The sequence below is a fragment of the Pungitius pungitius genome, chromosome 5 (assembly GCF_949316345.1).
Source record: "Pungitius pungitius chromosome 5, fPunPun2.1, whole genome shotgun sequence".
Lineage (NCBI taxonomy): Eukaryota > Metazoa > Chordata > Actinopteri > Perciformes > Gasterosteidae > Pungitius > Pungitius pungitius.
The window spans coordinates 6,213,807-6,239,390 of NC_084904.1; the positions used below are offsets into that span (position 1 = coordinate 6,213,807).

Here is a 25,584-nt window from a genome sequence, read left to right on the forward strand (position 1 = left end):
GTTTCTATGTGGGATGTCATGAGAGTTTGTATCCGAATGTTCGTATCAGTTCGTCTTGGACTTTTTCAGATTCTGCTCCCTGAAGACGGAAAATGACCTGGAAAAGTCACACTTGACCAGCTAATAAACAAAAACATTTTATTCGTCAGTTCATCGAACACACAGTAAGGTTGTTTTTAACCTTGTTGCTCGTAGAGGTCGTAATCATCAGAACCGTCCCCTTGAGGACCTCAGAGTCCGAATACAGCAGCCAGTCTTCTTCTCCGTCTCAGTGCGATGTCTCACTCGGATCTTCCCTGTCTGTCTCTCTCGCAGCATCAGCAACAGGTGGTGCAGGCGGTGGAGCGGGCCAAGCAGGTCACCATGGCTGAACTCAACGCCATCATAGGAGTGGGTGTATTGCGCACACACACACACACACACACACACACACACACACACACACACACACACACACACACACACACACACACACACATGCACACGCTGTAATAGGAAAAGCTGTACGGATCAGACGGATCTAACAGAGATACAGGTTCTACAGAGATGAGTCTTAAGATGAGAACAAACTAAGTGCTGACTGCACCACTTATTTGTAACAATAGTGATGAGGAAGCTTTTTTTCCTCCTATTTTACATATTTCTACTTTATTTGGTCACCAAATATTTGTCAGCTTCATCGAGATTTAGATATATTCCTGGATCAGCTTTTACAAACTGTCCTCACTGGCAATGCGTAATTTACCGCATTGTCACAGGAAGGAGGAGTAAAAGGGTCTTAATGATTGTATTCTCTCTATTGACAGTCAGGGGGCGACACCTTGCTGTTTGTATTAAAGTCTGTGAGGAAATGCCTCTACTACTCTCTTGATTTACTTCCCTTTCAATACAACATTATGCCCATTTAGGGAATTATGTTCCATTTAGAGTCAAACCGACCACAAAGCAATGGATGCTTTAGGGCGGGCTTCCTGTCATTGCCGCTACCAGAGACATACTGTATATGTCATTTCTGTCACTCCTCCATGTTCCAAAAATAGTAATCTGTTAATTGGTCCCAAAAAAGACAAGACGGCCGAAAACTTCCAAAACTACATTGCACAATCGAGTGGGTGACGTCATGGTGACCACGTCCATGTCTTACACACATACAAATTATCCACAGTCCACAGGATGGGAGGATTAATCAAACAAAGAACCTCTGTTTGTGTTTGACGATTCGACACAATACTCATCACAAACAAATATAATAACGCTTCACACTGTTCAAAACATTAGAGTCTTGGCTAAGATCTCAACTCATCCGTTTGAAAATGCTATAAACACAACCCCAACAAGTTCTAACACAGTTAGATTATATCTTATTGAAATGGACCATAAATGATGCATAAAGGATGCATATGTACACCTAATGGTGACAACAAAAGAAACGGGGCAGCAAATCGCATTAAACGCTGAATATGGCGACATCCGTAACATTGATCTCAGAAAAACCTTGCCGAAGTGACTACTGGAATCATATTAATCATAAATGCGTTGGGGGGGGGGGTCACTGTCGAGTGGTTGGATCTGAGTAGCTCAGGGATCCAAAAGGCTCTGACGATTAAAAATAAACGTGCAAATCGGACCAGAGCCGAAAGCCAGAAGATCCAGTAATGCCTTTTTGGAGGAGTTCGGCTTCACTCTATTATAGTAAAACTTTCCAGGATTACTGTGGACACACTGGGCTATGACTCGGATGTGTGTTTTGCCTGGTATCTCCATGTTTTATAAGGCTTGGTACCCTGTTAGGGATGGATTTTTCAGGCCATTCTGGAAATTGAAAATAATATTTGTGTGCCATATTCATTTATTTCTTAACCCTGACCTATATCCTGATATTTCACATCAGTACACACTCACAGGTATACTCCCCTTTTTCAGACCAGAGGCCCCAAAACAGGCGAGTGGTAAAGCAGTTGAGTTAAACCAGGCTTTTTTCCTAAACCCTTAACCCTGCCTTTCCCTGAGATAAAAGTTTATTTGGAAAAACTACTGTATAGTATTGGTGTATAACCCTGTGAAAATAGAACAAGTACCAAAACCACGAAGCGAGAAGCCTAAAAAGATTTCTGTGGTTATTACCAGTCAAAGAGAATTTAATGCTTCAAATTCTCTGGAGTTTTTCAGCAAAAGGTGATTATTGACAAGTTCACAAGTTCGTTCACCAGAGCACTGAGAAGTTATGTAATATTCCTCTTGCACCAATCCTGTGTTGTTTTAATAAATTAAAGGGATTCTCACTGTTTCCATGTTTTCATGTAACAACAGAGTTACTTCTTGTTGCCTGTACCCAGCATGCAGTTCGGCGGGATAGTTTTTTTATAAATGTACAATTATTAGTGTTACAAATTGTTTATGTGTCACAAGTTGTTGTGTCGTGGTGTTTTACCCTGTGAGAGATTGTTGTGGGTTATTCATTGTCATAAAGTTATAAGCATGACTGAATGTAAAATGTAAAAATTAATTCTGCCACCGATTTGAGAGAGGTGTGTTTCCTCCAACGCTACATACCTTCTTTCTTCTTCTGGCACGCAAATTGTCACACTAACCCATCGCTTCTGTGTGCGGTTCAGCAGCAGCAGCTCCAGGCTCAGCACCTCTCCCACGGCCACGCCATCCCCGTCCCACTCACGCCTCACCCGGCGGGCCTCCAGCCCCCCCTGGTCCCCGGGGCCGGCACCACCGCCAGCCTCCTGGCCCTGTCCTCCGCCCTGAGCCACCAACTGCCGCTCAAAGACGAGAGGAAGCTCCTTGACAACGGCGGCGAACACCCGAGAGGTAAGGCCCGCCCTGCTGTGTGTGTGTGTGTGTGTCCTTTTTATGTCGGCTGCAAGTTCAAGCAAAACGGTTCAGGCTTCTTTATGTGTCAAAGTTTATATTTGGTTACTTCCTCTTCCATTTTACAATTAAAATATTACATTTAATTTTGCTTTACCGTTGTAACTGGGAAGGAAGGAGAATATCTAATCGAATTTAATCTAATTGAATTATTATTCAAATAATTCAATTAGATTGCTGTAAATCTTACAGTGTCTCTCTTACACACACACTCTGACTGATTACACATCTTCATATAAGTCCATATAGTAGACTAAAGTTCTATTTAGTTTTGGTTTATCTGTTTGTTTTTTTAAATATAACGTGTTCATATTAAAAAAAAAATATTGCATCAACTTGTGCAGATACTGAATGCGTTTTGATAAACAGAAACACTGAAGCTTTTAGCTTTTGTTTCATTAAACTAATTGACATGTCTGGAGTATTCAATGTTATGGATTTATACCACTGGCTTAATTGTTAGTAATCTAAATGAAGAGAGGAACTGATTAGTCATTGCGGCATTCTAATTGGTCCAATAAGGAGCGCTACACAAGCAGCCGTGATGCCTCTTTCTCCTCGGTACACGCAGAACCCCGCTGAATCCTCTGCGAGCCGACTTTGAGCTTGAGCATTGCAATTACAGCGCTCAGAAAGCATGTGTGTGTGTGTGTGTGTGTGTGTGTGCGCGCACGATGGAGACAATGTGGGCCGGCTCTTAATTACTTTGCAGCAGCATGAGCATGAGTTTATTTATTTATTTAGTTTGTTTTATCCTTGCCTTGTAGCGGCAGGGCATTCTTACCTCAATCATAAGCACACTCAATAATAATAATAATAATAATAATAATACAACCCCTCCACTGTGACAATCATTAAAAAGCTAGAGCAGCATGTGTAGACATTCCAACCTCTCTGTTCCAACCACCGCCACGACGAGCTCCAGATCCAAATCCACATGATCATGGGGACCATCTGAAGCGATGGCCTGAGGCTCCATGGAGGAGAGGCGGGTGAAGGGTCGACCCCTCTAGCTGAGTTCCAGTGAATATAGAGAATGGAACCGCCGCCAGCCTCCTGGAATTGTTCTATTTCATGCTGAAACCCCCTTTTTGTTGTGACAAGCGTTAGTCATTTTGGCAAATCATGCTGCAGACAGGAATAGTATTGTGCTTCTACCTCTTAACTGGCATTATTGATGCCCGTCATCATTGCGCTCCTCACTAAAACATGAAATGCCTTAATTAGTCTTTATTCTTCTGTCTCCTGTCATCCGCCTCCTCAGACAGAGACTCGCTCAAGGTAAGTCCTTCCTTTCACTCTCTCTTACAAACTGACTTTTCAGATTTCTTTTTTGTTGATGGTTTTGTTGTTAGTTTTATTTTTGTTTTTTTTAATCAGGAGACACCGTTTCTTGTCCCCAGCATCAACATTCCCCACCAGACTGCTTCATTTATCTGCATTTGTAACATGCCTGTCAGTAGTTGAGGACTAATATTTGATATCAAAGAACATGAAGAGAGGCTGATACATGATACAGCTTTGTAACAAAAGGGATCGGTGTTGTTTGAATTTCATCAAAACTTCTACTCAATTACTGGATTAATATAAGCTAGACTCTGAATTCCATATTGGTTCGTTTCTTTATCGACTTTTATAGTTTGTTTTTTTTTGCTTTATAATTTAGTAATTTAAAAATAACATTGAGAACAGGATTATAATACCTTTATATTTCAAACAAATATAGATATGATTACATATAACATATAAAACATATAAACACAGTAACATATAAAAGTCATCTCAATTGTCAATTGTGAGTCAATCTCACTGGAAAGTTTCTATGAATGAAGAACATCAGTAATACTCCTCCTGCTGATAACCGCCTGCAGGAGGAGGAGGGAGGAGGAATGTATTCTATTGAAAACATTGAAACGTGGCTCACCACAAATATTATTGAACGGGAATCCACTAGCATTAATTGATTGCGATTCGGATGTCATAATTCAAATTTGAGAATTAGCTCCCTTTCATGCAGTGGTCCTTTATGTATTCCACATTCACTGTGAAATGAATCAGAAAAAAAGAGCTAAACTGTTTTAAAATATTTGATTTCTGGAGCAAAGGAAGGAGGCCATTCAACAGAGCAACATTACATCCTGCACTTGTCATAATTAGTCCCTTAAGCTCAGCTTTATTTCCCCAAGGCAAACATTTGGTTCGTTGAATACCCAATGAACAGATTAGCGTTTTTTAGTCCGGCAGCCTGAGCTCTATCTCAAACACACACACACACACACACACACACACACACACACACACACACACACACACACACACACACACACACACACACACACACACACACACACACACACACAAACACGTGAATGAGTTTAGCAGACTGGCTCGCTGTTGTTTTGGAGGAGGTGGAGACGAGAGGAATGTTCAATATGTTATCTCCTGCCCCCCAGTTGGTGTATCACACACACACGCGCACACACACAGCTGTGGGCGCCACAGTAGGAGCGATTAGCAGGGTGTGTGTGTGTGTGTGTGTGTGTGTGTGAGACAGAGAGGTCGTCAGATATCCGTGGTAAAGATAGATGGACCAACATGATGAATGCCTTTCATTAGCGCCCTGTGAGAACACACGCAGCCAACAGTCACTCCATGAAACCAATAAGCCCCTAGTCAGTGGCCTTCGGTTGCCCTGGCAACCTTCCACGGGGTACACTTTGTGTGTGTGAGAATTGCATGAACATCTGTGGCTCAACGTCCTTGTCGTTAGCACCTTGCGTGTCGATGAATAGGACGTAAACGCATGTGTGTGTGTGTGTGCGTGTGTGTGTGTGTGTGTGTGCGTGTGTGTGTGTGTGTGTGTGTTTGTGTGTGTGTGTGTGTGTGTGCCAAACGCAGAAAGTCTGTGTGGTTGTGGTGCGTTCAAGGACAGCAACGCCTTTCCATCGCCCTTATGTAATGAAGCTGATTTGCTTCAGGGGCCAACATCACAGATTTCTTGCTTTTTCTTTTGTGTGTATTCGCCATTTTCCCTTTTTAGCCCCCTGTGGGATGAATGGAGGTGTCCGTTTTTTTACGCAGTTGCAATTTAAACATGGTTTGTTTCAACGTGATGACTCAAAGACCCTCAAAAGAAAAATCCTTTCCTCAACAAGTCCTTGATTATGTGCGTTTACAAAGAAAAGGTGCAGAACGGGTTCCTAATGAGGCCTGCTTTCACAGTTCCTCTTCAATGAGCCGCTTGTTGTTAAACATACAGCTTTTTCTTATTTTGCTCAGTGCTCTGCTTCAGGTCTTTTTTCTGATAATGTTGCGATGCTCTTTTAAAAAAGAGACTAAAAGCCAGCATCCGTGCACAGTCCTGCCTCCCATGCTGCGTTGGCGGCAGACGAAGAGACTAATTGAGTCGGACACAGAGGATCAGAGGTGACACAACCAGCTGTCTTGAGCCCAGAGTTTTGGTGAGAACAAAGCCGCTGTTTCTTTTTTTTTGTGGGATGGTTAGCAAAATAAGGCGGGAGACAAAGCAAAGGAGGTGACTCGTGACATTTTGGTATTTTAAGGTAGGGAAAAGAAAACCATTTATATACAGTACATGTTAGTAATTGAGAGTGATTGACATTTTTGGGGCAGTAGTAGCTAAGTGGGTGGAGCTTGTGGGATGAGAGATGGCCCTTTGCACCCCGGAAGTGAAATCTTCTTATTTTTAACTCTTGGTTGAAGTTTAATCACACAGAAATAAATGACGTTGCTGAAAAATGCAGATGAATTTTTCTTCTGAACGAGGTCGACATCATGCTGTTTTGAAAAAAATGTAACAACTGAGACCCTAAACTGACCAACAAGGCAGAAGTTTAGAGACACTTCCGCATCCGCTTCACAGTTTTCCCCTGAAAGCATTACGGAGGCTTTTACCTTTGCTCCTTGTAAGATTCTCCTACGCTGCGCATATCAGAGCATCACCGTTTTTACCTTTCATAATAAAAGCCCTCGACATATGTACAGTTTCCCAAAGAGAACTCAGTCTGAGCATTGAAGGACACATTACACTTGGTGCTAGTATCAATAGCTGTGATTCCTTCTACAAATTGGGGAGCGTTTTTGTGTCACTCATTTGTCTTAAGAACCTGAAAAAAGTAGTGTTAAATTTAGTCATACTTCCCTGTGAAATTTAAAGCACAATCACACAGTAAAAGTACAGAATGTTGTACTGAAAATGTCTTTTTTTTGGCTTTTGTCTGAGTTCACCCTCAAATATCCTTTAGAATGTGTGAAGCCCGAGCATCCATCTTTGAGGACTGCAGGCCCTGGCCTTGATGGCCCCTAACAGCACCAATTCATTTCTTGCTCATTGTGGGCCTCTCATTAGAGGCGGAGTCACCGACGTTTTAATGCAAAACCGTAATTGAGCAAAACAGTGAAGGTTACAGGTATCGTTATCGGGGCTGTGCAGAATCAATTTGAATGTATAATATAATTATGATGTGCCGGTAACCGAATCGCTGTTCACCTCCACACTAGCGGCGCTGGTACTGCTGGCGAGGAGGCCTCCGCTTGTCTCCACAGCGAAATGAATTCGCCTTGATCGTTTTTTCAAAAAGAGCTCATTTGCAAGCTAATTATTCTAATCAGTCAGGAGAGTAGGGCGGGGGGGGGGTGTAGAGGAGAGACACCTATGTACACCCATACACACTGACATGTCAACTCTGTTTGCACACAGAGCAATGTAAACCGGTGCAAGTGGCAGCAGACTGCCAAAGTGCCCCACCCCAACCCCTCCCCCCCCCGCACACAGAATCTTCGCCATTGACACTTGCAGAACAGCAAAGGGCAGCGGGAAAGGTTGCGAGCGTGAGTTAGTGGAAAGGTCGAGTTAAAGGTCTTGATTTTTTTTTTCCTCTCTGCGTTGGCCGTGTGGCGGGTGGGGAGAGCCTCCCAATGGGGGGGAGGGGGAGAGAGAGATCAGCAGGGAGGGGGCCTGGCCCACAGAGAGAGAGAGAGAGAGAGAGAGAGAGGGGAGGAGGTCTCTTTGCCTCTGAGATAGGATTAATTCTTCAGCAATGTTGTTTCAATTTGATTAAGAGAGGAGAGAGACATCTATGGATGGAGATTTACCCACAATTCATAGCAATTTAGGTCCAGCACAAGGCTACCAGTTAAAGCCCAGAGGTGCAAATGAAAAATAAAGCAAGGGTTTAAGATGGAAGTAAATCAGAGTAATGGAAGCATATTACACACCTGGTTCTCGTCTCTTCCAGAGCTCATCCGTTTCTCCCTCGGCCAGTTTTCGGAACCGCGAGAAGCACAGAAGTTTGAGCGATTACTCCTCCGACAGCAAGAAACAGAAGACAGAAGAGAAGGAGTTGGCCTCCACGCGCTATGTGAGTCCACACCAAGGACTGCATGAACTGTATAAGATGTTGTCACAGTGACGTGTTGTCAGTCTCCATCCTGGTAATTACAACCAGAAGTGTCATGACAGGCTGCATTCGGGACCATTACCATTATTTACTAAATTGCCATCGTGCATGTTGAATTAGACTTTGAATCCATAAACTCATGTTTACAATGTTCACTGAGGGAATAAATCGTGAGTACAGTCATTTTCTATAAGACACGATCAATTCACATTTCATATGGTATATTGTGGCAATTTCAACCGGATAAAAGAAGTGCCGACATTATGGACAGCATTATGGATGCAAACTGAAACTTGACTGGTTAACAGAGGCGAACCAAAGCGAGTGGCCGGTCTAGTTTATTTCAACGTATTATTTCTAAAGGGAAACTTCTGGAGGATACGCACTGGAACCATTTGGACCACTGATAATTAAAAAAGGAACAATTAACAAATTAAAATAGTCTAAGTGGTCTTCTATTAGAGCATTAATTAAATCCTTGATTTAATGATCACCCCTGAATGTATGTGGAATTTTTATTTCATGTACTACCAAATAAATTGAATGAAACTGAAAAAAACTGTGATTATCTGTATTTTTACTGTTGTAGAATTGAGCAATTAGACATCCAGTGAAAGTTTTTATCCATTGTGAACCCAGAATGCTACACACAAGAAAAGCATGGGTTTTCACTGTATTTGTGTGAATCTAGTTCCACGGAGTGATAGTCACACTTGTGTTCTTTACGTGTTCGTCAGGAAAGTGACGGCGAGAAGAGCGACGACAACTTGGTGGTGGACGTCTCCAACGAGGTACGATGCGCTCCTTTGTTTTAGCTAAGAGAGAAACAAAGAAAACGAGAAAGATAAGATCAACCTTTCTGCTCTCGTCTGGGCTTCTGCTCGCCCCGCCGCAGGATCCGGCGTCTCCCAGAGGGAGTCCTGCCCACTCGCCTCGGGAGAACGGATTGGACAAGAGCCGCCTGACGAAGAAGGACGCTCCGCTGAGTCCGTCCTCCGTCGCCTCTTCCAGCAGCACGCCTACTTCCAAATCCAAAGAGATTAGTTCGGTGAGTCATTGGGGGAAGTTCTAGCCACGGATCATCCAGATCCTCATTTCTCTGGGTAGTTCTCTATTTTCAGTGAGTAGGCAACAACCCTGTTGGTAAAGAAGACGATACACCCTGCATTATAGACGGTGCAGGACGGTCCTATTGAACTTGTAACTTGAACAATGATGTGTGGCCTGGTGTCTCTTGTGCTGTAGAATGAGAAGTCCACAACGCCTGTGTCCAAGTCCAGCACCCCCACCTCCCGCTCCGACGGCCCGGCGGCGAGCAGCACCTCCACCCTGGGCCTGAGGTCCGCACCTGGCAAACCCCCGGGAGTCGAGGCCCTGGGTGAGTGTTTCAAACGCGAGTACGCAACACTCCTGTCCTGTCGACACAAGCGCATGAGACGGTGTCTTTTGTCCTCGTAGCTCCTGGTCTCCGTACGCCCCTGGCGGTGCCCTGCCCATACCCCAGTCCCTTTGGACTGGTTCCCCACCCGGCTATGAACGGAGAGCTGAGCGGAGCCGGGGCGGCCTACGCCGGCCTGCACGGCATTTCTCCTCAGATGAGCGCGGTGGCCGCCGCTGCGGTGGCAGCTTACGGACGCACGCAAGTGGTACCTAAAATGCACAAAGTACTGATAAACAAAAGACAAGAAATAAATACAAATATCGGAGCTAGGCTCTCGACATGGGGACGGCTAAGAGTGCTAACAGTGCAAGCTAGCAGTGCTGTCACAACTAACAGTGTCAGTCAGGCATTACCCCACTGTATCTTAATATAGCCAATAGCTGGTATATTAATAATGCTTAGCGAATAATAAAGAGAACCCTTTTAAGCTGTTGTGAAGAAACTGAAACTTCTTCTCCAAGTTTCATTGTTATTTCAACACTAAAGAAAACATTCATTTAATGAATATTTTATTCAAATTCTGGCAATAGATTCCCTTTTTGTGCAACACACTGTTCCTTTTTAAAACCGGAAAAAAATCATATATCGTGTTGTTTTGATTCTCGTTCTAAATATAACTATGACATTTTCTTGGCTGAATGTACACCAGATGTTTGATTAGAAGAGATGAAGAAGAAGAAGAACCTGGGGGAAATGTGCCACGAGCGAGGGTTTTATTTTATTGGGTGCAGTTATTTATTTGGATAAATGCTCAGCCAGTACTAGTTGGGTGATTTGCAGGACAAAAACATCAACATTAAACGAAGGGCATGGGTTGTCTGGGTTACCTAATAATGACAGCATTGACCATGTAGCTGTCAAAACCTTCAATCAGATTGGCTTCTCTGCTCAGTCCGTTTCATTCAGAAACACAGATAGTTATGATACGAGCTACAACCGCTCCAGTTAGGGTGTCATTGCTCCGTTTATGGTTTGTATTTTAATCTCTTTCTCATATTCTCTAGGTGGGATTTGATCCTCACCACCACATACGTGTCCCTGTCCTTCCCCCTAACTTGTCAGGCATTCCTGGGGGAAAACCGTATGTGGATAATAAATAAAAATAACAATGTTTTTCCTCCGTTGTTGTCACACATTACCCATACTCACATTTTCCTTTTTCCCACCGCCAGAGCCTACTCCTTTCACGTGAGCGCCGACGGACAAATGCAGCCGGTGCCCTTCCCCCCGGACGCGCTCATCGGGCCCGGCATCCCGCGCCACGCGCGCCAGATCAACTCCCTCGGCCACGGAGACGTCGTGTGCGCCGTGACCATCAGCAACCCCACGCGGCACGTCTACACCGGCGGCAAGGGATGCGTCAAGGTGTGGGACATCAGTCACCCGGGGAACAAGACCCCCGTGTCCCAGCTGGACTGCCTGGTGAGCGTGGTTTCCCCCTCATGCGCTTCTTCATACATGGGAGTGTCGCTGCTTTAATGACCAAAGTGCCCTTTGTGCGTCGCTCACATCAGAACAGAGACAACTACATCCGCTCCTGTCGGCTACTCCCCGACGGGCGGACTCTCATCGTCGGGGGCGAGGCGAGCACCCTGTCAATCTGGGATTTGGCCACGCCGACTCCACGGATCAAGGCCGAGCTGACTTCGTCGGCGCCAGCGTGCTACGCTCTGGCCATCAGCCCCGACTCCAAGGTCTGCTTCTCCTGCTGCTCCGACGGAAACATAGCTGTGTGGGATCTGCACAACCAGACGTTGGTTAGGTATGGAGCTGTGGAGAGGGGGGAAGAAACCCTCGTTTTGAAATGTCTTCTTGTCTTGACTTCATACAATTAATCTGGAAATAGCTACAACACACAATGGCACCAACTTCACAGTCCACACTTTACCCTGAAAGCGAAAAGGATACTGACGGTTTTACAATAAAACAGTTGATTTGTTGATTCAGGTCGTTTGCGATGTTGGTTGACAAAGTGGGCCGGACTAAATGCTGGACTAGAATGAATTATTCTCTTCCCTCTAAGATATGGCACATGCACCCACGTCCCTTTTCCTTTTGATGCCGTTTGGCAGGCAGTTCCAGGGCCACACCGACGGAGCCAGTTGCATAGACATCTCTAATGATGGCACCAAGCTGTGGACCGGAGGCCTGGACAACACCGTGCGGTCCTGGGACTTGAGAGAGGGACGGCAGCTGCAGCAGCACGACTTCACTTCACAGGTAAAAGAGACACACAATCTCATTGTGTTAGTGCCGCGACCACACCTACCACTGTTTTAAGATCCAGTAAACCCTGCTGCATGCCCACTAGATGTGTACAGTGGTAGTCATTTTTACTTTAGGTGTATTTTGCATATAGGTTTGCATTTTGCATCGTTATTATTTTTGTGATTTACAAGTCACTCTCTGGTTTGTGCTTCATTGCGGTAATTCACAAGCTGGGTTCAGAACGTTTAACCCCACCTTAAAGGCCACACTGAGCTCTGGTTTTCTGCACTCTACTAAAATACCTTTAACGCTAATAACACTGGCAGTTAGATATTTAGTTATTTTTTTCGGGTCAGAAGAAGAGTAGCTATAATGGGCCATTGCAATTTTCTTTAAAAAAGACCCATTTTACAATGTGCTCAGGGAGGAGGTGGTTGTGCTCAAAGGCAGACCAGCAGAGACATGGCCAATAGATTGCTAACGCTATCCAAAATCTGTAAAAACTCTGCAACCCCCCCCCCCCTGACTCACCCTCCAAAAAAAAAACACTGTTCCAGCAATTTGCCAATGTAGGGAAATGCAATTTTGTTTACTGTGTGCCCTCGGTCATCTTCATCACCTGGAAAAAATATTGTTGTGATTTGTATTTTCACTCAAATCAGTCACACACCTCGTTTCATGATGCGTAATTGCCGTTGGGGATAGGTTGCATAGCTTTTTATGATTTTTGAGACTGAAGAAAAATCCATCTGTTTTGACCGATTAGTATGAAAGGCTGATGATTGGGTAGAAAAGTACAACAGCGGATGTTCGATACCAGCGGCCACCCCCGCAAACAGTCTTTTTTAAAGCACTGAATTATTTTTTCTCATATTCTTCAGTTTTTATTTTTTTTCAGGTTTTAAATCTTTTAGACTTTTAGTGTCTAGCAATATAAACAGAAACATCTAAACACATAAAAATGTTATTTTTCAACTGATCAAAACGTTGCAAATTCCACCATGCTTTAATACTACATTGGTTACAGAAGATGAGCTGAACAAGGATGTTGTCGTTGGTCTATTTTGGTCACGTGGAACAGTGGCAATGGCAACGGTTCACATGAAAAATGAATAAATGAAATCTTACTAAGTACTCATGAGCTCCTCTCTGACACCTCCTGCTGTGTCTCCAGGGCCATGATGACAAACACACACACATACTCACAAGGCGATAACAACAGTCGCAGTAATGAGCGATTATGTTTTATATTCACACACACTATAATAGTTGTAACTACCATAACTCTTGGCTTTTGCTGCAGATCTTCTCACTGGGATACTGTCCTACGGGCGAGTGGCTGGCAGTCGGGATGGAGAACAATAACGTGGAGGTTCTGCACGTCACCAAACCCGACAAGTACCAGCTCCACCTGCACGAGAGCTGTGTGCTCTCACTGCGATTTGCTCACTGCGGTAAGAGTCACAAACATGTTCACATCAGTGTTTTTTTGAAAAGGGCTCAAGGGACGGGGAAATTGATTCAGCTGCGTACCGAGTGTCGTAGAAATTGACTCAATCAAATTCTGTTTGGACTGATGGCAACATTAAATTAAACATATGTGGTGTGATATCATGCAGTGCAAGTAATTACAATTTATTAAAAAAAAGGTGTATAGGGTTATGTAGTAAGTAAAGAACAGGAGAATGGGATTAAATGTGTCAGCTTCAGGTAGGAAACGTGATCACAAAATGTAAATTATAAACGACATGGCATACTAATGGACCAAGAAAATAAGAGCCAATAATTACTTTTATGTTGTGAAGACTCGTGGTTAAGCTTGAATGAGACAGCAAGCATCAGTATTTACAGGAACGAATGTCATCAAAATACATAAAGTTCGTCTACATTGTGATCACTTCCTGGTTAAATGTACCAACATATTCCTCATTTGGAAGGGAATCAGTTTGTCTGTCAGTACAGTATTGTGGATAACAAATGTAGAATGTGTAAAAAAACAAAGAAGATTACTAGGTTATAACAGATGGATAATGATATATATTCAGCTTTAATATCTAAGTGTCCATTCCATAACCTCTCATTAGAGAAAAATACATTTCCAGCAATTTTTTTTGAACCTCTGTTAACTTAAAGAACCATCTACGTTTCCTCAACCACCACATGTCTGAAGCCCTCGTTTCACTGAGGCCAATTCGGAGCAAACGTAATTCCTCGATGTTGCCTAATGCGGTTTGTTGTCCTCTGCAGGCAAGTGGTTTGTGAGCACGGGAAAAGACAATCTACTCAACGCCTGGAGAACCCCGTACGGAGCCAGCATATTCCAAGTAAGCGCGCGGAAGGATGTGCCGCCTTCGTCCTGCCGCCCTTTTCGGTTTGTTCACGCCTCTTCTGTTCCCCTCAACAGTCGAAGGAGTCGTCCTCGGTGCTGAGCTGCGACATCTCCGCCGACGACAAGTACATCGTGACGGGGTCGGGGGACAAGAAGGCCACCGTCTACGAGGTCAACTACTAGGAGCAGCCGCCCGTGTACAGTTTTTAACGTGTAGAAAATGGATTTGAGTGGAACCAAACTTGAGTCTTTCTTGGACCTGTCCGGCTAATCGTGGATCAAAGCTAGCGAGCAGAACACAAGCACAAATGGATTTCTGTTCATACTGAGTGGCTTTCTTTGTTGTTGTGAGGATGAGTGAATGTCTGGAGGCGCTGCTGTTGCTTCCGTGTTACACCTTTAGCTGTAATTGCTGTAATTTGTTAAGTGGAACGTTCCTTTACACTCCTTTTTACGGGCCTTCTCTGTTGTCTTGCGCGGACGAGCTGCTGTCCGTTCACGAGAGTCGGCATTCCCATGCCTGCCTTTAGCTTTTCACAAGGCACCAAGGCCCAACACCTGCTTATTTTTCTCTTACCATTTGGCACACGATGAAGAATACGATGTAAATATCTGTTTTCTTTCCTCACATGATGGCTCTGATATGCTTCCCCTCACACACGTAGACGCACTCCACAAAGAGAGCGCCCTGTGGGTCTTTGTGTGCTTTAATACCACAGCTTTATTAACGTTGGATCTAAATGCAGTACTGACATTCTTCCCGAGGCCCTGAGCTTCAAACTGTGGCGCTCTACGCGCAGTCTAACAACCAATCCCACTGCTCGGCATGCGGGACCTGCCCCGTGTTGGTGGTTGAGACAGCGCCGATCGTAGTTAGGATCGGGACAGCCCATTGGTCACCCCATCGGATCCCAACAAACCAGGTCAGTACCTCGGGGATAACGGACACAGTCTTGACGAGATCACCAGTGGCTACACTCCCCCTGGAGTGCCTGTTGTGGACGGCATGTCAGTTTCCACTCAGAACATGCGCGGGTTCTTTCCAAAAAAAAACGTCCCTCTACACAGGAACCACTGAGTCATCGGGTCCAACGGACTTTACTGTTTTAGGTTCGTTCAGGACACAAACAACGGTCTCCTGGATGAAAGTCCTGTGTTTGTTTGCCCCATCCACCTCCCACTCCCCTTTCGGCCTAAATAAGCTCTTCATATTTCTAAATCATAATCACTGCATGCTGAATATAGTGACTAAACACACGCTGTGTTAATTAGTGAGCTGGAAAGGTACTGCTACGTTACCTTTTGGGTGAGCCATGCTAGCTGTTTTCCTTCTGCCGGGTTAATTGAATCGTGATTCACACGAAACGCAGCTTCCTACATTCTACAACTTTTTCCTTTACTCCTTGAGTTGTATGTGTGCGCTCACGTGTGAGTGTGTGTTGACCGTGTGAGTGTTGCACGAACAAACCAGATTGCCCTCAGAGAACTCGCTCACCACTGCGTGACCTTTGCTCCTGGTTCTGCCCCTTCAGTTGAGACGCCCCCCCCCCCCCGGATGCTCGCTGGATTCTCTGTGTTTTCAGTGAAACTGCCTGGATCGGTTGTTGTTTTTTTAATTTGGACAAATGAAAAAGCTCATCCACACGCCTGTAATTTCTCTTGGATTTCCTTCTGTTGGCTTGTAGAAACAACACAGTGCCTTTAAGCTTCTGACTTGTTCACGCTGAGCTGAGTGTTCAACTGCACCCACAGGAAACGGGATGGAGGATGGATTTGAACAAAAGGACATTTAAGGATGGATTTTATTTTAAATATACAGATGGTCCAGTTGGGTTTGTATCAATTGTCTATCATCCACTCTGAAGTCAATAGGACCACAGTCTTTGTGTCACACCCAAAATACACGTTTCAGGGCAGCTGCTGCTTCGGCCTGATTGTTTGAAGGATGGTGACGATATGCTTTACTTTGCTTTTTCCCTCCGCTTTTCAAGCTTCGTTGTCGTTGTATATTGTAGAAATCTGCGCGTCAGAAGCTTGCGGCAGGGATTTGATTCCCTGCTAAATCCTGTCATCTAACAACGGGGGCCCCATAGCGCGTTTTCATCAGAGAGCTGATTTGACTCGATTAAAGCGTGCGAGAGCTACTCATGGTTCTACATGTTCAACGGCACACATCTGTCTAACTTTTCAGCCATCGCAGTCATTCCCTTCCGCATGGTCAGCAGCTCTTTTGTGTTTCGTTTGGATGTTGGACACTAAATCAAGTCCCCGTGGTCACGTGGGCCTTATTAGTTGCTTTAGTAGACACAAACTCCACTGTTATTCACGCCTTCTTGTTTTCGGCTCCTTCACATTCTGTTTGTATACGGCGGCCAGTCCCTTGGACAACGTTGCTCTTATCACGTGACGCCCTTTGCTAAAACGCTCGTTGCTTAAATCATACGCATATGTTAGTTTACGAGAACAATAACATTCCATCGTCTAATTTGGTGTGATCTTGCTCGTGAGCTAACATCAACTTTCAGTGTCGCTGCAGAGAAACTTGTTCAACTTTTAGCTGATTGCTAAGTATTTACACATCAAATGGGAGCAGGGTGTAATATCTTGAATAAATGACACTGACATATTCTTTGAACCGGCTACTTGTTGGAGACCTCTGCGTCCTGATCAAAATGACCAGTTTAAACTTTAAACAGGTTATTGTAACTATACTTCACACAAATATAATCAGTGTACATCCTGGTGTTATTTTGAGACCGATGCATGTAGACAATATCCATCTTAGTTTCAGACGTCAACGTGTCAGAGCTTTAGCTTCCTAAGTTTTGAGTGCAGAAAGACATTAAATCAAGAAGAAAAGGGAGGCAGCAGTGAACATAGAGGTTTCCACATTGTGGGGAAAGTGGTTTTACTCATATTTAACTCATGAAACTCCAACAATTATGACAAATATTTGACTAAACCATCGTTTTAGAACAACATGAAAATGAATATTGGGGGCCCCTTTCTTAGTTAAATGGAAAGAAGAGGCCTATCTAAAGATGACGTCTTTACATCATTAACATGTTTGTTGCGTTTGTGGCTGACAGCTCTGTATCTCAGCAGAAGAAACTAGTGATTATAGCCGCACCGCTAAAAATGCAAAGGGGCCTTTTTTTGAAGCAAAGCCAACTGTTAAGAGAAAACTCCAATGTGTTTGGTACCTGAAGGACTGTATGTAAAATATTACACTGTACTGACTGAGATATTTGTAATTTATTTCACATTGTACTTTTTGCAGGACTGCGCATGATGTCGATTTGTTTTTTCAAAGTGTTCACCTTATTCCGTGCTTTCAAATTAAATGACAATTTGTTGCTCATCTGCGTATTTTCTTGCCTCTTGAATAAATTATATAATATACTGAATAATTGTTGTGCAACCTAAGCCCTCAAAATATGCAGTATGTCAAGAGTCAAACCAAAGTATTGGCATCAATTTATACTTAAAATGCTCCCATTTCAGAAATATATATTCAATTCAATTGTTAAAGAAAGGTCTATTTTTTATTCCTACAGGGTTCAATAAAGTGTCTTCTTAAACCAGTAGTTCCCAAACCTTTTCTGTCAAGCCCTTTATAGGAACATTGCCCTCCTACCAAACACCGAATGGGTTCTACCTTCTTTGTTTTGAAAAAAGTTACAAAAATGGTAAAAAGTGGATTATCAAATATTATAAAATATTGTCTCCAAAAAAAGAAAGTCAGCCCTGCAAATAAACCGCTTCTGGCCCAAAGTCAGCTGGGATTAACTGGGATTGGCAGTGCATTTATATCACAGATATGCACTGCCATTTCTTAACCCTACGGAAGTTGTACAGATTGGTTTCAAGGAGATTTGATGTTTCTCCAGCACAAACTCCACAACATGGAGGAGATTCCAGGAGACAGGCAGGTTACTCTGGGAGAGATGGACGGGGCTGTAGGCCCTCAACCCATCAGCAGGGCTGATATCTGCTGCTTTGTGCAAGGAGGAACAGGTTGAGCCCTACAGAATGACCTCCAGCAGACCACTGGTGTGAATTTCACTGCCCCAACAATCACAAACAGACCGTCTGACTGCTATTAGGTATCAGGATGCACGGTCGGACTCTATTAAAGTGCAATAGGTCCTGATTTCCTTACTGATGCATGACAATGGCTGGCCTCGACTTGTAAGAGTACCTGGGGGATGAAGGAATTGATACAATTGAATGTCCCTCACAATCACCTGACCTAAACCCGATAGAAGACCTCTGGGACATTATGTTTCTGTACATTAGAGCCACCAGGTTTCTCCTCAGACTTTACAGGAGCTCATTTATGCCCTTAGACACATCTGGGAGGACATCCCACAAGACACATCATTTTTTCGCTTCTATTTTCGGAAACTTTTATTCCCATCATGTGGCATTCTTTCGTTCATAAAAAATTAAACTGTCCATATTAGTATATATATATATATATATATATATATATATATATATATATATGTATCATTTCATTTAGTGATACTATGAATCAGAATCTGGAAGTGTTAATCAGAATAAAGTCATTAAAGACCAAGTATACTTATTACCACTGAATATATCTGCAGCTATGTTGGACAAATTAAGTACATGAGTTCTCTCTACTTGGCTTGTTTTTCCTCTGTGGTGCTACAATGTGCATCAATGTTTTTCTCAAAATATCCCTTATATTCCATTATACACCAGAAATGAAAAGTAGATTGCAGGTGTAATGGACTTATGACTTATAACTTATGATTGCTACCTTTCTGCAAGAAATAGCAAATGTTCATAACAACACTTTGCTTGGTTTCCAATTATTTCGTCCCTCAGTTCACACATTTATGCATTGCAAACTGGTAATAAACTAGTTAACAACCTGCCTCTTTCCTGGTCACTCCCAGGCCATTATAATTCCAATGCTTTACTTGACACAACTACCGTACAATTATACCGCTAGAGCCTTCGGATAGATTGTTCGGATTGTTGTGTGCATACCAAGCAGCAATTTGAACCAAAACAGTACATTTAGGCCATGGCATAGTGGAAGCCATAAAACGCTACCGCAACGCAACCCTACCCCTCCCTCACAGCCTGTGGTCCTGGCAGCATTAAATGCACCGCCACTGAGCAGAACCACAATTCAGGTGATTCTGCCCCTTACCTGTGAAAACAATCGCCTCAGCCATGGGGAAAATGTTATCAAAATTACAAATATACTATCAATCATACATATTATCTACAGTATATTGTAGTTATGCATCTCAATAGATATAATATCCAGCTTAAACCAGCAATTCAAGTATCGTTGCACCCCTCTTTTAATTAGTCCTTGGTATCTCCCGAACATAAAGTGGTGCCCCGATGACTCTTCATGGATAAATACCCTGAGTGCCCAAAGGTAAGTGATTTTAAAATATTACAGTTTATACAAAGATATATGAGCCAAAATAATACTGTCTTTGAATATATAGGCCGGGCCTTTAACCATTATAACCAAAGAACACTTTAATAAAGTATTCAATCCCCTGAGTGTGTGTGTGTGTGTGAATTGAGGTTCATCATTATAGGTGACATATCCACCGCACTTACAAAGTATTTTCCCAACATTTATTGTTTTGTTTTTCTATATTTGGAAACTAATAAGCTGCCTCAAAAGGTTTCTACTACACTAAAGTGCTAACCATAACCATGTTGGCTTCTTTGGCTTGTCCCCACAAAAGAACCAAGGAGATCTTTTGTATAAAGGTTCTATTTTGAACACTTTCTACTGAGACTGCCCCCAAGGGCATCATCACTCTCATCTAGATTCTAACCAATTCAATTCATTTTATTTTGTATAGCCCAAAATCGCAAATTACAAATTTGCCTCAGAGGGCCTTACAACATCCTCTGCCCCGAAACCCTAACATCGGCACAGGAAAAACTCCCCAAAAAATGAAAAAACCCTTCAATGGGGAAAAAAAGGGAAGAAACCTTAGGGAGAACCAGGGGGGTAGTATCTCTTTTCATCACAAAAAGCATTTATATTCCTGGGACAGGGGCTTATTTGGTAAAACAATCATGTTTTTTTTAGGTTGCCTCAGCCAGGTTAGGGGGTGTGGCCTTTTTATACCTATGATTTCAAGTAAGACTTTTGTCTATAATCAGACCTCTAATAGAGGATGTTCCATTTAAAACTAATATCACAATAGTCATTTACAATGAATGGTCTGTCATATTTAAAGTAAATTGTGACAAACTCGTTTTGCTGAAAAGAATCTGTGGATTTTCACTGTGCAGCAGGCATACTCCATATGAATATGAAGGTAGCTGAGAAACGAGTGTTTCAATGTGGCATTTTAGTGCAAGCTGACAGGTCAACGCAGTCTCTGTCTAACCTCCCATTGTGAACGTGCTGCGCTCACATGAAGCGCAGCGCCGCACCGTTGAAGTGGATTAAGTGATGTAAGTGAGGTCTGTGGAGGAGGACGCTCCACCATTACAGTGAATGATACTCCTGTTACAGCTCTCCAACCGCCACTTCAAACAGCCAAGAGTGGGAGAGAAGGAGGAAAGGTGGGGATGCAACCTGGGAATGAGCCAACCCTACTTCAACATTTCATATCAAGAGCACTTGCAGATTGTAAATTGCCCACTTTGCTGACAGACATAGGAGTTGGATTAAACTAACAGGCCAAACAATAGACAGGTACATTTAGAATGTGTCGCATCACTTTGCTGGTAGAGTTGGTTCGCAACACTAAAATATAGACCGTCTCACAAAAACGTCTTCGTTGGATGTTTAAAGTATACGTTTCAGACCACCGCCGTCCAAAAACCTACGTGGCCATGTTAGAAAGCTCACCGTGTGCTCGGAAAATACTTGCAAAGTGCCACTTTGCAGAACCCTTACAGTACTGTACCGAACTTCAGAGCACTGTGAGAATCCCTCTTAGTGAATTCACTCACAGAGCTCTGACAACCCACTTTGGAGTCTCCTGAAGAGGATTGTAGGTGCAACAGAGTTAATATTTACTGCATATTTAGTGCATTTAGTTCATAGCACAGCTCAGAACAAAAGCACTGAGCAAAGAGTTCACAGCACGTAGCCTTGGTCAGCAGGCTTTCGTCCTCTACAAATCACAAGTGTCGGTCCATGTGATGGCAGCCATCAGTTTTTCAGTTTTTTTAGTCCGGACCACGGTGGTGGACCAACGTGATCTTATTCCCAATTCGTTGCATACTATCATGGCGTCGCTTTCTAACGCACTGGCTACTATTGCAGTAAACATGTTGTTAACCTAGTGATTTGACTAAAGCGCTAGCTTAAGACCACTAGCACTAGCTCCAAAACCTTTCAACAACATTTCAAACAACACTTCTAAGTTTGGTTAAGGGTACAAACCCCACACCATGCAGCCAGAGCCCCCGACGCCTGACCGCCGTCCCGGCCGACCCTCCGGAGGGAAGAGTCCTCAGTTTTTTCCCCTTGGTGTTTTTTTGTTGTTGAGTTTTTAGGCAATTTCACCCACCAGTCCTGACATATGAAATGGGAGTCTCTCTCACATGGCCTTGACCCCCCCCCCCCCCCCCCCCCCCATATCATCCCCCCACTCCCCCTACACTACGATATTTGCCAAAGCACTTCACTTCGTCGTTGCAAACTGCGGATACACTTGTAATAGCTATCATGGAGCAAATGTCATTTTTGATTACTGACAGAGCTTTACTCATGTAGCAATAATACCTTTATGGCGTCCCGTTACTTGCAGAATGACAACATCAAAATCTTTTAAAAAGATAATGTATTCAGTCCAACTTTAATGATAATCTTAGCCATCTCCAGTGGCTAAAATCAGCTAACGTGGAATCAAAATCGTTGAACTCAGTAACACAATCTAGTTGTCTTTTTTACTTATTATGGTTACTTATTATGGTCTTTTTCCAAGACCGGCGAGGCTATGTTGTGTGAAGATATGATTGTATAGGGACTAACTAAGTTAACGTTGCCAACATGCATTACATTGCAAAACGCTTGGATTAAAAAGCCGCAAAATACATCCATGATACAACATATTTAACGTAGCAATAATTTACAACTCAAACGTAATTAACGTTAATCATGCACGCCATGAAACTTTAAACTTGAAAGGCTTCAGCTCCACCAAACATGTTGATTGGATATGGTGATGAATTGGAGGTGGGAATTGTGATCATTGTGGGGTTTTTTTTGTGTGTCCTGGATATGATTTAGTTTCAGACAGTCACATGGTATTTAAGCTATTCATTATGCTTTATAACCTGAGAGGTTGGGAAGTTAAGAGATGTTAAATGAGAGAAGCCACATGTTTGCCTGCCTTATTACGTATGACATATAGCAGCATTAACAGCTCACTCCAAGACGTTGCCAAGTGTGCCAAGACGGCACAGAATAATTTAATTGAAAGCAAAGTTTACATATCGTTATCCAAGCAAATGGGCCGAATGCAGTGTCAGTGGATTTCATCGGTAAAATAAACCTCAAATTGCAGCAGCATTCAAAATACATGTCTCAAATACTGATTCTGTACCAGGCCCAATCAGCAGACTTGTCTTGCCCTCTATGGACTGATTACAGCTGGTTCTAAAAATGCACTTTTTTCCTAGCACAGTATGGTTATGGTTGCCAGGAGATTTATATATATTTTTTTTTACCTGATTACAGGAATGGGGAGGTTGGTGAATAATACCGTTCATTTCCAGTACTGTTCTTTGATCATAAAAACTTCTGCTGATCTTATGATCATTGGTCATTCTTTGGATGCGATATACAAGACAGCAGTGGATGTGCTGCTGGGGACCCTTACTCTGATATTCCCTTTAGAAGGCACATTCTGCAAAAGAGGGACATTTTTTTCAACTGATTGAGGAATATATTGCAATAACATCTGAATGTCGGTAGCGTGTGGCTTTTATACTATCTTATATTATCTTAGTACATGGCAGAAACTGAAAACTTCTGCCAAGTACAAGGCTTTACCTCGGAATCGGAGAAACTAGTTCTAGTAAAAGATATCAAAGGCTAATATGCATGTGACTTTTTTCCCCCCGTGGAGGAGAAGCGAAACAAAGTCAGCGTGGTTGTTTTACAGGAGTTTAAAGATAAAGTTCTGCCCGGCGCTCAAGCATTTCTGCCCACGTTTTCATAACAGTGGAAAAATAGTTTGTGAAATGAAAATTAATTTCTCTCTGACATAGCAAAAATATAAAGGATGTAAAAAATAATGCTCTGTATTCTGCTGCAAAAAAAAGGTCTCTTGCCACACTGGGGGGATGAGACCTGTGAAAGGGACTTTCATGTGAATAGAGATTTGTTCCTTTGATGCAGGAAAGGAACAGTTTATGCTGTCTTCAGGGTGTACCTCAGTGTGCGTTTGATGGGATTATATCTCTGCTATAAGTCTCATAGTATCCTCTTTTTCACGGCCTTGTATTGTGTCTGAACTCCCATCAGTCCTTGTTGTGTGTGACTTCCTAATATCTCCTTTCATTCCTCACCTATGGTTTAATCACATTTGTGAGAGAGTACATATAGGAAGAAGCACGTCCAGCAGCTTATGCGATGGAGCCAATTGGCCTGTGATCTTGTAGTGAGATGAAAGGGGAGCTTTGTACTTTGGAAGCGATTCAAAGGGACATTTCTCACACCCAGTGCTGCTAACAAATTCCTGCCCTATTACAGGCTGGACTAATGATTAATTCATGTCCCCGCCGTCTTAACGGGGTTCTGCCTGTTAGTGGTTTGTGGACTGCCGCGCTTTGACATCCTCCCTTTTAGGCTGTGTCACACATTAATGACTTCTTTGAGCTGTGAAACAAGCATCATTATGTCCTTTCAAAAAATGGGACGGGTGAGCGATTTCACCTCAGCTTGTAGAAAGACAGGGGCGAAAGTGGTCAGCGTGTATTGTGCATGTATGTGCAAGTGACACAGTGACACTTGAGCGTTGGCTTAATATTAAAATCTTTTTTTTCATGGTCAATTGTTGTCTGTCGTTATGGAGACAACACACGTCAGTGTGTGCGACGGATGACTAGCTAGTTGCTTGGTGGCTTGTTCTTCTCCAGAGGGGAGCGAAGCTGGCCAACAGCTTGCTATTTGGCACATTTTCTGTCACAATTTTCCCTCATTAATTGGTCTCATAAACCAAGTCAGAGGCTCCCACTGACCCAGACACTATACATCCGCAGGACACTGTCATCATCATATCATTTGTTTCAACGTACTTGCTAAAAATGATAATAAAATCATTTTCGCTTGTATATTTATTTATCTTATCTGTTTACATTGTTCATTTTTTCTGCTTATATTGTAATTTATTGTATGTGTACGTTACAATAAACAGCTTCGGATTCTGAAAAAAAGGAAAAGAAAACACCATATTTCGACACCTTACAGAAAATAGGCCAACCAATGCACTTTCCCAAGCTCTGATTTTAAGTGTGTAACACACTGCAAAGGAAGATATATTTTACATGTATGGGTGATGTCAAATTGACAACTAAATTATAATAAAATACTACGATAAAAAGATCCACTGTAATCCTGTAAAGTGGCCCTGTAATTTCCTGCGCAAATGTTCTTAACCAATGTTTTTAATCCAACCGTTGTTTGCCTTTTAACAGCTTTCCTGCACTCCACTCCCAATCATTAAAATATGTTATTCATTATTTTTTTTATTATACCTTTAAGAGGCTTTTCATGCCACTGTTCGGTCACTTCAGCGGGCCGCGGGAGTGGGAAGGGCTCAAGGGTCACGGCATAGTAGGGCCAGATGGATGAGTGAGAGGGTTCAAGTTTGCACAGAGTGGAGAGTTGTGTATTCCCTAAGAAAACAGGAGCATCCATTTGAGGGGAGGTCAAAGACATTTCTATGCATGCCGACAGAATGGGTGTCAGCGTTGGAGAAGAAAAGGCCTCTTAAAACTAAATGAACTAAAAGCTCTTGGTTTTGAATGCTCTTCAGTTGATACTCGGCCAAAGGTTCTCTTGCTCAAATAAAGCACAGAGGGGGGTCAGAAGGGTTGTTTTTTATGAAGCTTTTGGGCTAATTCTAATTCTCACTTAAAACCATCTTTAGTTGCTTTTTTTCTGAAAACAAGACAAGGCCTCTTCTCTGCCTGTTTAAATGTTGCTGTATGTTACAGTCAAATAGGAGTTTTCTATAGAATATAAATATTTAGGGTGTGGCTTAATTCCTGAGGTTAATACTGCATCTCAAAACTCCTACCTATGGGTAAAAACAAAATGAAAAGTATAT

General features: G+C 42.9%; 1 protein-coding gene across 3 annotated transcripts in view; it reads left to right on the forward strand.

The window, feature by feature from the left end:
- The window catches only part of LOC119225170 (transducin-like enhancer protein 4), a 29,379-nt gene extending 14,000 nt beyond the window's left edge, over positions 1-15,379 (forward strand). Inside the window, exons 6-20 of one of the 3 annotated variants that reach the window (XM_037482861.2) lie at positions 316-390; positions 2,616-2,820; positions 4,145-4,161; positions 8,139-8,261; positions 9,038-9,091; positions 9,196-9,348; positions 9,546-9,678; positions 9,759-9,946; positions 10,746-10,822; positions 10,914-11,163; positions 11,256-11,503; positions 11,814-11,961; positions 13,253-13,403; positions 14,197-14,273; positions 14,354-15,379. In XM_037482861.2, coding sequence (XP_037338758.2) covers positions 316-390; positions 2,616-2,820; positions 4,145-4,161; positions 8,139-8,261; positions 9,038-9,091; positions 9,196-9,348; positions 9,546-9,678; positions 9,759-9,946; positions 10,746-10,822; positions 10,914-11,163; positions 11,256-11,503; positions 11,814-11,961; positions 13,253-13,403; positions 14,197-14,273; positions 14,354-14,461 — 2,007 coding nt within the window. In that variant the 3' untranslated portion in view covers positions 14,462-15,379. The remainder of the gene's footprint in view (positions 1-315; positions 391-2,615; positions 2,821-4,144; positions 4,162-8,138; positions 8,262-9,037; positions 9,092-9,195; positions 9,349-9,545; positions 9,679-9,758; positions 9,947-10,745; positions 10,823-10,913; positions 11,164-11,255; positions 11,504-11,813; positions 11,962-13,252; positions 13,404-14,196; positions 14,274-14,353) is intronic. The other 2 variants (XM_037482862.2, XM_037482864.2) reach the window with 2 other exon arrangements.
- The last annotated feature ends 10,205 nt before the right edge of the window (positions 15,380-25,584 follow it).